This window comes from Xylona heveae (assembly GCF_001619985.1).
Source record: "Xylona heveae TC161 unplaced genomic scaffold L228scaffold_1, whole genome shotgun sequence".
NCBI lineage: Eukaryota > Fungi > Ascomycota > Xylonomycetes > Xylonales > Xylonaceae > Xylona > Xylona heveae.
Window position 1 is genome coordinate 624,058 of NW_017264193.1, and position 11,595 is coordinate 635,652.

The 11,595-nt window shown below is 49.3% G+C and overlaps 4 protein-coding genes across 4 annotated transcripts; 2 read left to right on the plus strand and 2 right to left on the minus strand.

The window, feature by feature from the left end:
- The first annotated feature begins 1,064 nt into the window (after positions 1–1,064).
- Positions 1,065–3,755, plus strand: L228DRAFT_242477 (PAP2-domain-containing protein). Its single transcript, XM_018331445.1, has 4 exons — positions 1,065–1,512; positions 1,596–1,622; positions 1,689–2,197; positions 2,287–3,755. The coding sequence occupies exons 1-4, from the start codon at positions 1,442–1,444 to the stop codon at positions 3,357–3,359; spliced, it is 1,680 nt and encodes a 559-aa protein (XP_018191630.1). The 5' UTR covers positions 1,065–1,441; the 3' UTR covers positions 3,360–3,755.
- Positions 3,515–6,286, minus strand: L228DRAFT_4475 (hypothetical protein). Its single transcript, XM_018336607.1, has one exon. It carries the CDS (start codon positions 6,077–6,079, stop codon positions 3,671–3,673), a length of 2,409 nt encoding a protein of 802 aa, XP_018191631.1. The 5' UTR covers positions 6,080–6,286; the 3' UTR covers positions 3,515–3,670.
- A 207-nt stretch (positions 6,287–6,493) lies between these two features.
- L228DRAFT_264507 (putative GPI transamidase component PIG-S) lies at positions 6,494–8,376 on the minus strand (the record flags this gene model as incomplete). Its single annotated transcript, XM_018334588.1, has 2 exons — positions 6,494–8,047; positions 8,116–8,376. The coding sequence occupies 2 exons, from the start codon at positions 8,374–8,376 to the stop codon at positions 6,494–6,496; spliced, it is 1,815 nt and encodes a 604-aa protein (XP_018191632.1).
- A 643-nt stretch (positions 8,377–9,019) lies between these two features.
- L228DRAFT_264508 (very long-chain acyl-CoA synthetase/fatty acid transporter) lies at positions 9,020–11,194 on the plus strand (the record flags this gene model as incomplete). The annotated part of the gene is made up of 4 exons (XM_018334589.1): positions 9,020–9,026; positions 9,081–9,862; positions 9,951–10,697; positions 10,814–11,194. The coding sequence occupies 4 exons, from the start codon at positions 9,020–9,022 to the stop codon at positions 11,192–11,194; spliced, it is 1,917 nt and encodes a 638-aa protein (XP_018191633.1).
- Positions 11,195–11,595: the final 401 nt, after the last annotated feature.

The following is an 11,595-nucleotide window of genomic DNA, read 5'->3' on the forward strand; positions in this document are numbered from 1 at the left end:
TTGCGAAAATGCTCGAAGAAAAAACTGGAGTTGAGATCGCGAAGGGCTCAAGCACGCCGACTCCATGAACTGTCTTCAACGCAATTCTGCGACATACCGAGGGAAAATTGTAGACCCAGGAGACAGAAGGCCGCACTGAATGGTGATGTCGCAACTGGTCATTGTTGTCTGTATAGTGACCGCAATATTGCAGTTCTTTTACCCTCAACCATTGCAAGTATTTCCACAAGAAATTTATCTGTCTAGATGAGTGAAGGTGAAGAAGGAGAAGTCGACGCGGGGGCTGTTTTATAAATGAGCCTTGCAGTCGGGATCCTGATCCATATCGTCGGCATATCAGTTGATGGATATATCAACATGCAAATTCTCGCTGTTTGCTCAGTGATCCAGAGTTCTCAACGATGTTGGATAATGCTACCGGGCCCCTGCTGGAGAGCCCATATGAATAGTTAATGGATGGGAAGAAACGCAAAAAAATCAGCATCCTAAATATTTGCAATCAATCGTCAGGTGCTATGACCGATCTGCACATTAATGGCAAGTCGCATGTATGTATATTCGCGGTCTGCATTTCAGGCGTTTCGACTCTTTTGCCAATTGCATCTCAAGGCCGGGGTAATTTGGGAATGCATATACACAATGCAATAGCCAGAACATGTCAATTGAAACTGAGCGTTAGTAGTGGTAGCATTGAATCGGTTGATATCATTGTTGCTGTGGCAGCGATTTGTAATGGCGCCGGCCCTCTTTGTGAGAGATCTCAATGCTGCAAGAGATGATTTCTGATGACCAGCCAAAAAGAAGCGAAAACTGTTTTGAAAGACAACTGTCATATCACGCGAATCTCTCTTCAAAGAGAGATTGGTTTAGATATAGTGTCACTATAGTTGAACCGGTTCATGATGATAATAATGAGTTGCTGAATTGCTTTCATGTGCGCCTTGGCGATGACGCGTTCCTTTCGCTCGTCGACCAATAACTGCAAACAGCTATCGGATTCCCGTTAGTGCAGGGTCAGACAAGAAACGGTTGCACAGCCGCCCTCTATTCTTGACCCATGAAAAGAAACATGTTGTTATTAATCTTGTTTAGACAATAGTGGAGGTCAGCTAATCCCACACACGCGGCACATCGCATTCAGCTGGTCTGGTCCTCTCAGTTGTGGGGGAGAAAGTCATGCCTAGCGCCTGGGCTTTGTCCTCCGCCTCATGCTGACTTCTTTGATCCAAACTTTCTAACTCTTCTTCATTTTTCTTTGTGTATAATTTCGTCAATTTTTTCCCAATCTTTCCCTTTCGCCGAGCGAGCTCTTTCAATACTTGATCCGGTGGAGGCAGACAAAATTCAATCCCACTGATTGCTGTCGGAGAACCACAACCACCGAGAAGTAGTTGCAAGAGTCAAACAAAGGACGTGCTGGTCCACGTCTGATCAGCCGCAAATGGACAATTACCAGCTACCTCAGAAATTGCCCTTCTCAAAGAAGAGGCTGCCGAAAAAAGTCATCATATCGTATGTTCATGGGTTTTTCCCCTGCTTGAGCTGTGTGGAAAGTTAGAGTTGCACGCGACCGCTTACCAAATTGAGGGATTCAGGTATATTCTCGACTATGTCATCATCATGTGAGTCTGGATACATGTAAACAAACAAATCAACCTTTTTTCATAATCCTGACTGCAACACTTTAGAGTATTCGCAATAGCTTTCAATATTCTCGATGCAGTCGAACCATATCACCAGCATTTTTCGTTACGAAATTACACCCTGCAATACCCCTACGCGGTGCACGAGCGCGTGCCGGTCCCGCTGGTTGTCTTGGTCGCCATCGTATGCCCAATTGTCATTATCGCCATTATCACTCTGGTGATCGACGGTCTTTTCTCACACGACAAATCCATTGCTCCTTCTAATAACGGCAAAAGATTTCTCGGAGGCAAATACCGCTTCAAGGACCGGTTATGGGAATTCAATTGCGGCGTACTCGGCTTGCTCCTCTCCGAAGCCGCGGCCTTCACCATCACCGGCGCATTGAAAAATGCCACTGGCAAACCTCGACCTGACCTCATTGATCGGTGCAAGCCCAATGTTCAGACTGATCCGCAGCCCTTCGGACTCAGCAACATTACCATCTGCACCCAAACCGACCATGCCATCCTCAAAGACGGCTTCAGGAGCTTTCCCTCCGGCCACAGCAGCTGTACGCAATTCTACCCTAATATCTCCGCCAGGCCAACCCACCTTCCTTTCCGCTTTTAAACCCTTTACTAATACTAGTCCTCCAAAAAGCTGCTTTCGCCGGTCTGTTCTTCCTATCCCTCTATCTCGCCGGCAAACTCCACGTGCTCGACAACCGCGGCGAAGTGTGGAAGACTCTCATCGTACTCATCCCTACTCTCGGCGCCGCCCTGATCGCCGACTCTCGCATCATGGACGCTCGACACCATCCATTCGACGTCATCACCGGCAGCCTCATCGGTATCGTCGTCGCATGGTGTGCATACCGGCAATACTTCCCTCCTCTCAAGGAGTCATGGCGTAAAGGCCGCGCCTATCCCATTCGCAGTTGGGGCCGGGAACCCGTTCAGCCCGAAGACCCGAACTTTGCATCCCCTCCTGCGACACGATACGATAATGTTGGCGTCGAACCCCTTCGTCCCGCGGTGACCCAACCCGCGGACGAAGAACGGCCATACACTTCCTCTACTGCAGTGCCTACAATCACTTCAGACGCGCCCACCGAGCAGAATGTTTTCCGTCAACAGATTCGCGACTCGCAGCGAAAACGCAACCAAGCTCAGCTTCCCGCAATGGCCCAGCGCATGCCCTCGTCAAATTACTCGCAATCCGTCATTGCGCGGTCTAATACCGAGTATTCCTCTGTTGCCGGCGGAGGCGGAACAAGTCGTCGCAACCGATTTGTGTCTGACGATTATTCTTCCTCGGAGGATGAAGAGGGCAGTACAAACTGGGAGGCGTATGAGATGCAGCAACCTCAGAACCCGTTTGCAAAGTATAATATCGGTTCGAACCCGTATGATCCGCGACTCTCCCAGGTGCCGGAACATGACGATACGGCGTATCATTCCCAGTCCCAAGCTCCCATCCCGCCGCCTCACTCTTCCTCAGCTGGTGCGGGACTAGGTGCCACTACTGTGCAAGTCTCTTCGCCGCCGCCGCCAAGATTAGCCTCCCCGCCTTCTGTCCTCCAAGCGCAATCTACTGCCTTTTCGCATCCTCACCCCGGTCCGCTGGACGAAGCGGACATGGCCGACTTGTCGCAAGCGCATCATGCGAGGACATCATCTGGTGATCAACATTCTCGTGGTGTGCAGCTGGTTGAGACATATGCGCCTCGATAATCAATCAGCACAGGAGATCTCTTGGATCACGACTGCAGGAATAGAGCCAGAGATCTGTTTCCATTTCAATGGTTAAACGCGCAATGTATTTAGGAAAGGGACAGGATCGTGGACAAGTATTGGCATTTAGAGGCGTTCTTTCGAAATCCTGCGATAGGCATTCAAAAATTTAATGTTTTGTCTTTTTTAACAACCAGTAAAATAAATCAATTGCAGTGTTGATTAAATCAATAAGGTCTCTCTACGCAAAACAAACACCTCTACCCTTCCCCAATCGATACCACTCCCCCGAAAAGAATTCCAACTATTGCTTACCTTACCCTGGTTGGTAATATGCCCTCGATTGTCCACCCGTACTGAAGATACCCCGTTCTATCCCAGAAATTACCTCTCGACTTCGTGAATCCGCGTTTGCTGCTACTACTGCCGCTGTCGCTGACGCTGGAGGGGCTAAGATTTCGACCAGGAAGGCCATCATTGTCCACAATGGGGCTAGCGAAATGGACATGTTCATCGCCACTGCGGCGGCTACGGCGAGCGTTACGACGTCGTTGAGCGGACACAGCAGAAGTCACAAGAGGTTTTGCATCGTCCGCAAACTCGGCGACTTCGTTGGCAAAATCAGCTGAGCTACCATCATCCTCTGAAGTCGTGAGAGCCCTGAGCTCCTGAAGAAAGAGCGGGTTGACAGGTTGGTATCCCGATTTAAAAAAGGCGTTGAAAAATGGACGCCATTGCTGCTGCGAAAGTTGCTCTTGCTCCTCCCTCTCTTCTTCCTCTTGCGCTTCCACATCCTGCATTTCCTCGTCCGAAAGGTCTATAGGGAGCAGTTGGTCCCCGGAGTCACTTGACATTTCCACGTCCGGGTCATTCGGATCGTAGGCTGAAGACCTCTCGGTTGAAACCGCAGAAGATTCGTCATCAGACGGGCTTTCGGTATACTGTGGCGCGACCCAACGCGGGCCATAGCGTTGCTCAAATTCGTCTCGAGTATCTGGAATATAAACGTCACGCTCAAAAAGGTCGTAAATGGTCTGCAAGGGATTATCCCACTGCCGCCACCAGTCTCTGAGATTCCCAGGAACGTCTTCAATTGTCACATCGTCGAGCTCGCCATCGAATCGCTTCGATAAAAAGAAGAAGAGAAAGATGAAAATATCGTCGTCGCGTTCGACTGTTTGACGATACTCTCTCCAGACACGCCATAGATGAGCTGGCATCCCATGCGGTCTCGCATCCTGTGTGGGACCACTACCCGACGACCACGACTCGTGATCTGTACTGCGAATCCACTCATCAAAGTTGCCTTCAAGCCAAGTATAGGCATCATCGAACCAGAATCCCTCCTCAGCTTCGGGCGGGTCGTTATCCTGTTCCATCGGATAGAGTCGAAATCGCCGGCCCTCAGTCGTAGATGGGTCTGTCGCCCAGAGAGCGCCCGCAGCGGCAGCACTGGCGCGGCGTTCCCGTGTCTCTTCTTCCTCGGTATCGAGACGGGCTTGGTGGCGTAATGCCCTTTGCCGGAGTTCGGGCGGAAAGATATACTGCGTGTTCACGTACCGCATGTCAACATTTAGGATGTTGATGAAATCTTCGTAAGCATCATGATCCAGTTGTCTCTCGGTTCTGTGATACTCTCTGTTGATATTAGAGCCAGGGACATCGAGTATCATCTTCTTGAGTATAGGTCCTGGATCATGCCGACAAAAGGGACACGGGAACGAAACTTTTTCGTCAGAGTCCCAGTACCCAAACAGACATTCCGTATGGCCAAAATGTCCACAATGGAGTTCCATGATTAATTCACCGGGAAGTAATGGTTCCAAGCAAGCACCGGCACAATCAACTCCGCTGAGATGGATTTCGCGCTTGAATCGAACATCCAGTGCCCGGTTAACTGTTTCCCTTTCGCACCACTGGACAAGAAGATCGGTAATCAGCGGCCGAATCTCGCCCTCGCCGTCGTCGCGGACAAGGAAAAGCTGTTTCCAGGGACGCTTGAAACCATGTTGCCGTAGCTGCCGTATCCAGAATGAGCTCCGTTCCGCTTCGTTGATGGATTGGATAACTTCAAGCGCATAGTCTTGTCGAGAGAATTCGCTGAGCTTTATCCTTTTCCAGATGACACAATCTTCAACATGTGTGCGCTGCATCTTTTGCTCAAAGTAAAATTCCGCTTCGCACAGCTGCAGCAATGGCCGCCACGAGTCGTACTCCGAAGGAATTTCAGAGATTTGGACCCAACCAAGCGTCTTTCGAAGTTGCACAATTAGTTCTTTGAAAAGTTCCACAAATATCCTATTATCCTCATTCACGAGGAGAATATCATAGCCTTTTGGAAGACGCTCCCTTTCGTTTTCACAAAGTCTTCTAGCGAATATGGCGATGGCATCAAGCTTCCCCCGAAGATCTAGAATGTCTTGCGTTCTTTCCTGGAGGCGAGGAAGCAACGATCCTCGGTGAAGCAGGCTAAGCCACGACCGAAACCAGTCAAAGGTCAGTTGAAATTCTGGGAGGTCCAGATTTCGGCCATCTGGGTCAGGAACTAGAGCGAGTTGCGGCTGCTCTGGCCTCAGGAATCTCAGAATCCGGAGTACAACTAGAAATTTATTTCGATATTCTGCCTGATCGGCCGTGACCGGATCCTTGAAGAGAAACCTGTATTCATCAGGGTATTTTTGATGAGGAAAAAGATACCACAAATCGATTACTGGATCCATGTTTGCTCCCGTATTCGAAACTGGGCAGTGAAGTGCTTCGTTCAGTCGAAGCTGTTCCCTTGAGAAAAGGTGAGAGGTTGGCGACTCCAGCAATTATTTTTGTCGAGAAACTCCAACTTCAACCACAGCGAGACTGAAGTGCTTTGAGGGCCACATCCATGTAGCCAATTAGTGGTGAATGACATTGGAATCAAACCTGGGCAGGCCCTTGAATTATGACAAAGACAAATCAATCGGGTACGTAGAATTTCTTTGTTCGGGTTACGACTTTCCGAGCTACTTTGGCGATTAGCGCTGCCTCGCGAAACAAAGACAGCAGTTAATTCTTCGTCGGCTATTCGAGATGATCTGCTTCATATCTGTCGGTGCAAGCTCCCGGAATGAGCAAATTGAATTGGTACGTGTTTTCAACCCTCAAATCGTTTGCCTTTGCCGCCTTTGGCGCAAAACTCTTTTAAGTTCTTTTAGAGCACCCATTATCAATGGGACACCGACTGGGCCGAGCAAAGGTAAATACACGGCGACTTTGTGTTCATCAGGAAAATAAACCTGACCGACCATGCTTTTCTCGAAAAAGCCTCGCTCTGCTTCCGCCTCGGCAATTCGCCCATGCTGTAAAGCGCCCCGAAATCTTCCCTCACGAAGGTCATCACAGGCATTATTTAGGTGGGTAATTGTAGACTCGACCGAGGATGCGACAGTCTCAGGAATCGCAATGGACGGCAGAGCTTGTGTTAAACGAGCTAAAGCGCCAAGTGTTGAGGACGCCGAAAAGATGAGCGACGCGGTTTGCACTCTTGTCATTGTCAATAGGCGGAGTGGTAGCGATGACGGCGACTGCGGGCTGCCTAAAAGAGAAAGTAGTTGATGAGAGAAGACGGCTAAGGCAGGGCGCAAATCCTCCTTTGTCAAGTGCTCTGGGATGCGAGGCCGAGAAGTGTTGGCGGTCGGTGGATTCAAGATTGAAACTCCTCCCCATTGTGGAATCAGCCAACTGCTTGCCCCGTTATTTCCTACCACCAAGGGGGCCTTATCCTCCGCTGGAACGTAGAGGATAAAATTCACAGTAGGGCCTGTGCCTATGCTTGGACTGAGCGGCCATTCAGCAGCATTGATGAAGCCGCTCAAGTCTTCTCGGCGTAAGGTCCAAGCTCCCAACTCCGCATCAAATCTTGGCTCTTGTACAGACGGGGAAAATGACGCGTATAACTGGACCTGTGTATCGATAGTGAAATTGCTAAGGGGATCTAGAGCCTCGAGCAGAGGTGACAAGTATTCCTCGAGAGCAGCCTCGATGTCCCATGACGATGGGACAGAATTCGGAGAGAATAATGAGAGCGTGAGGTGATATGTAGGAGAAGATTTGAAAGATCTCGTTGACCGTCTCTCAATATTGGCGGTAAGATTCGGCGAGAGAGAACGTATCAGTGAAGGTCGCTGCTCACGACTGGTAGCAGAACCGAATTGTGAATGCGGAGAATTGGCCGCAGAAGCTGGAGCACCAGCTGAAATCCCACTGTTTGCGGAAAGCATATATGCAATCGTTGCTTGTTCCTCCGCAAATATATTCTGCAGAGTATCGGCAATGAAACTGGCCAAAGGAGAAGAAGAAGAGGAGGTTGGAGGAATCTGATTATTCGTATAGTAAACATCAAGGGTAGGGGAGTCCGGCTGCAATTCTGCACGAGGCGAAGATCCTGCTTCTCCTTGAAGCAGCCGAATAAGCAGCGCAACATCCCCTTCACCTTCGTTGGTCGTTTGAGAATCATTCTCTGTTAAGTTGTCCGAGTCACTGGCTGGCGGCGATGATAAAGAATCTTGAGTCAAGGATAGGCGTAGATGATGCGCAGAAAATTCATTGAGATCATCAAGAGCATGCTGTGTCGTTCGTAGCAGGTGTTGCGCATCTGCTTCCGCCAGAGAAGGCGTTTCAATCAGTATCTGGAGGGGAAAGACAGGTCTGCAAGCCTGCGCGCCTGGTTGTTAGTGACTAATAATTCTTGAAGATTTGTCAATTCATGATGGGAGAGATGAACCTTTCCATCCGCCCATTCCATCATCTCTTGCAAGGGCAAGTCTGCTCGGTATATGCTCGTTGTAATCCACCATGTGGGCAACCCTAGAAAAATTACCACCGCCCAAAAAGAGAGAATGACAAAGGCACGTAATCGAACGCTCTCTGCTTTCTCGGGCGGAGGCGTCTTCTTCGCAAATGCAATGCTTTTTAGAGTTTTGGGCGTCCCATTCTCTTCTTGCGGCGTCGCTGTAGGCGGTTCATTCTCCTTGACCGACGCCATGTTGACTCTAAACAGCTACTAACACGATCAAACAAGGACCAATTGATTAGAGCTCCCCACGCAATGCTTGCAAAGTAATATAAATGGGCATCCAATAGATATTGTCTGCTTTAGTAGTTGAATCTGAGTTCATGCATGCCCGAAGATTGTTCGGGCTCTCTCAGGGGAGTTGGGATATTGAATTGGCTTGAGTGGCCTTACTGCACCTAACTGCTGCTTACCGCAACAAGAACATATATTAGTCAGGTGACCGCGCGACAAAACGCGTCTTTCTCTGAGTCTCAGCCCGTGGGTCTCAGAAGTTCAAATGTGCATGACTATGCGTTAACCAAAAGATGATGCCGCATGCAAATGCAATTCCACGGCCTTCGTAAGCAACGGCAGGCCTGTCCAAATGTTCTGTTCATTTGCCTGGGGATTACCACCTCTGATGCTGCGCTTGAGAATCGACGCGACTCATTACAGTATCGGTCTCGGCTAATATTGTCTCCGACAACCGAGGAGAATTACCGCAAAACAACGCCATGACGAAACAGGTGATACTGCGACTCCATGTGTTATTTGACCCTCTGATACTTTTCCCCGTTGATTGCATCGCTATTTAGTATCAATGGATACTTGATTTAGTAGGATATAGCAGACAATGCCAGGTTTGTTTCAATGCTAAATGTGGATGGATTCTTATCTGTGCTAACTTCTCACAGTTCCTCTTGCCCTTGCTGCACCGGCAGCTGCGGCATTCCTGGCATATCTAAATGCTCGTATTGGCTTGAGCTACGACCTGGTGCTTATCTCCTCTTTCCTCCGAGGAACATTGCGATGGCGTCTTGCGGAGCTTCAGAACCGTGTAAACTTGTTTTACCTTCTTGAACGCCACGCTCTCTCTCGACGTTCTGCAAATAAGACTTTCTTCTGCTTTGAAGGCCGCGAATGGACATACAAGGAGACGTACGAGATCACATTAAAGTATGGGACATGGCTGAAAAATAAACATGGCATAAAGCCTCGAGAGATTGTGGCCATGGACTTTATGAACTCGCCCGAATTTATCTTCCTTTGGCTGGGACTGTGGAGTATTGGCGCACAACCCGCGTTCATCAACTACAATCTCGGCGGCCAGCCGCTCCTACACTGCGTCAGAACATCGACGGCACGATTGCTACTGGTGGATGAAAATGTCCGAGAAAAAATCACCCCAAATGTTCTTGATGAACTCTCTTCGCCCTCCTTTCGTGAGAACGGCGGCCCAACCGAGGTGGCCTTCTTTGACGCTGCGGCGATCTCGGAAATTGAGAGCACACAGGGAATCAGAGTGCCTGACGAGGCTCGTGAGTGGGCAAAACCAGAGGATATGGCTATTTTAATATATACCAGCGGCACCACTGGATTACCGAAGCCCGCTGTGGTAGGATGGTACAAGCTAATTCTGGGAGGCACATTTTGCTCTCTATGGACAACCGTACGAGCAGATGATAGAATATACACAGTATGTCCTGTCGATACAGTTACTCTTCCTCCTGTTCTTCTTCTTTTGCTTTTTCGTCTTGGCATGGTCAACTGACAATTCTCTCTAGTGCATGCCTCTGTACCATTCCTCAGCCGTCGTGCTGGGCTTCGGCACAACCCTCCACGCCGGCACCTCCATTTGCATTGGCCGCAAATTCTCTACCAGGACGTTTTGGAAGGAAGTGCGACAGTCAAACTCCACCGTCATACAGTACGTTGGTGAAACGTGCCGATATCTCCTTGCTGCGCCTCCCGAGATTGATCCCGAAACTGGCGAATGCCTGGACTCGAAAAATAATGTTCGATTAGCATTTGGCAACGGTCTGCGCCCTGACGTCTGGGAGAAATTCAAGACCCGGTTCGGTATAGATGCCATTGGAGAATTCTATGCCGCGACTGAAGGCATGTCTGGCGCATGGAACCTGTCCCGAAACGACTTCACCCGCGGCGCAATTGGGCGCAACGGCCTCTTGGCTCTGATGCTTCTGGGATATACCGTGACAGTAGTCAAAATAGACTGGGAGACGGAGCAGCCTTGGCGAGACCCCAAAACCGGTCTGTGCCGGAAAGCCGACACGAACGAGCCCGGAGAGCTACTCTACTATGTCAAAGCGAAGCAGATTGGCAAGACATACCAGGGCTACTTCAACGACACCAAAGCCAGCAATAGCAAGATTTTACGCAACGTCCTGAACGAAGGCGATGCGTGGTTCCGCACGGGTGATGTCGTCAGATGGGATGCCGAAGGACGATGGTACTTTCACGATCGAATAGGGGATACATTCCGATGGAAGAGCGAAAACGTTTCAACTACCGTACGTTACAGTTCTCCTTTAGACCAGCCTTATCGTTTATCATTAATCATTTATCATTTAATTCCCATCTTACCATTCCCTCCTCTTTCGCCTCACGCTAACCCCTTCATTTATAGGAAGTCTCCGCTCTCCTAGGCCACCACCCATCTGTCCTCGAAGCCAGCGTCTACGGCGTCGCTCTCCCCAACCACGACGGCCGAGCAGGCTGCGCGGCTCTCGTCCTCTCCGAACCGCCGTCCCCCAAACTCCTCTCGTCGCTCGCTGAACATAATCTCTCCTCTCTCCCGCGCTATGCCGTTCCTCTCTTCCTCCGCATCACATCTTCAATCCAAACTACCGGCACGAATAAACATCAAAAGCACGTCTTGCGTAAAGTTGGTGTCGATCCCGCAAATGTTCCGTCTACTGATCAACTCTACTGGCTTCGCGATGGGACGTATGTTCCTTTTGGCGCGCGGCAGTGGAAGGAGATCAGTGGAGGCGCGGTCAAGCTGTGATCATGACCGCTTCCATCCCTTTACTCTTCCATTTCTTCACCGCCTTTGTATAATCAAGAAGCCCTCGGTTAACCTGATTTAATCCGATCTCCCTAGCGTTAAGTACTCAAGGGCATATTACGGGTTGTATTCACCATGTGTTCATCCAGCGCAATCTATAGATTTATTTTTGATAGATGACATACCACTTTCATAATTTTCTTTTTTCTCTCTTTTTATTTATAGGGCACAAACTAATTTTGAGCGTACAAACTACATATTAGACTGCATAGACTTCTGAAACCATAGACATGAGACAATTACTTAATATCACCGACTTACTTTTGCTACCTACCTACCTATGTAGTATCTAGTATCACTGATTCAACACAAGAACCCCTCTAGTAGTCTCCTGCTAAAAA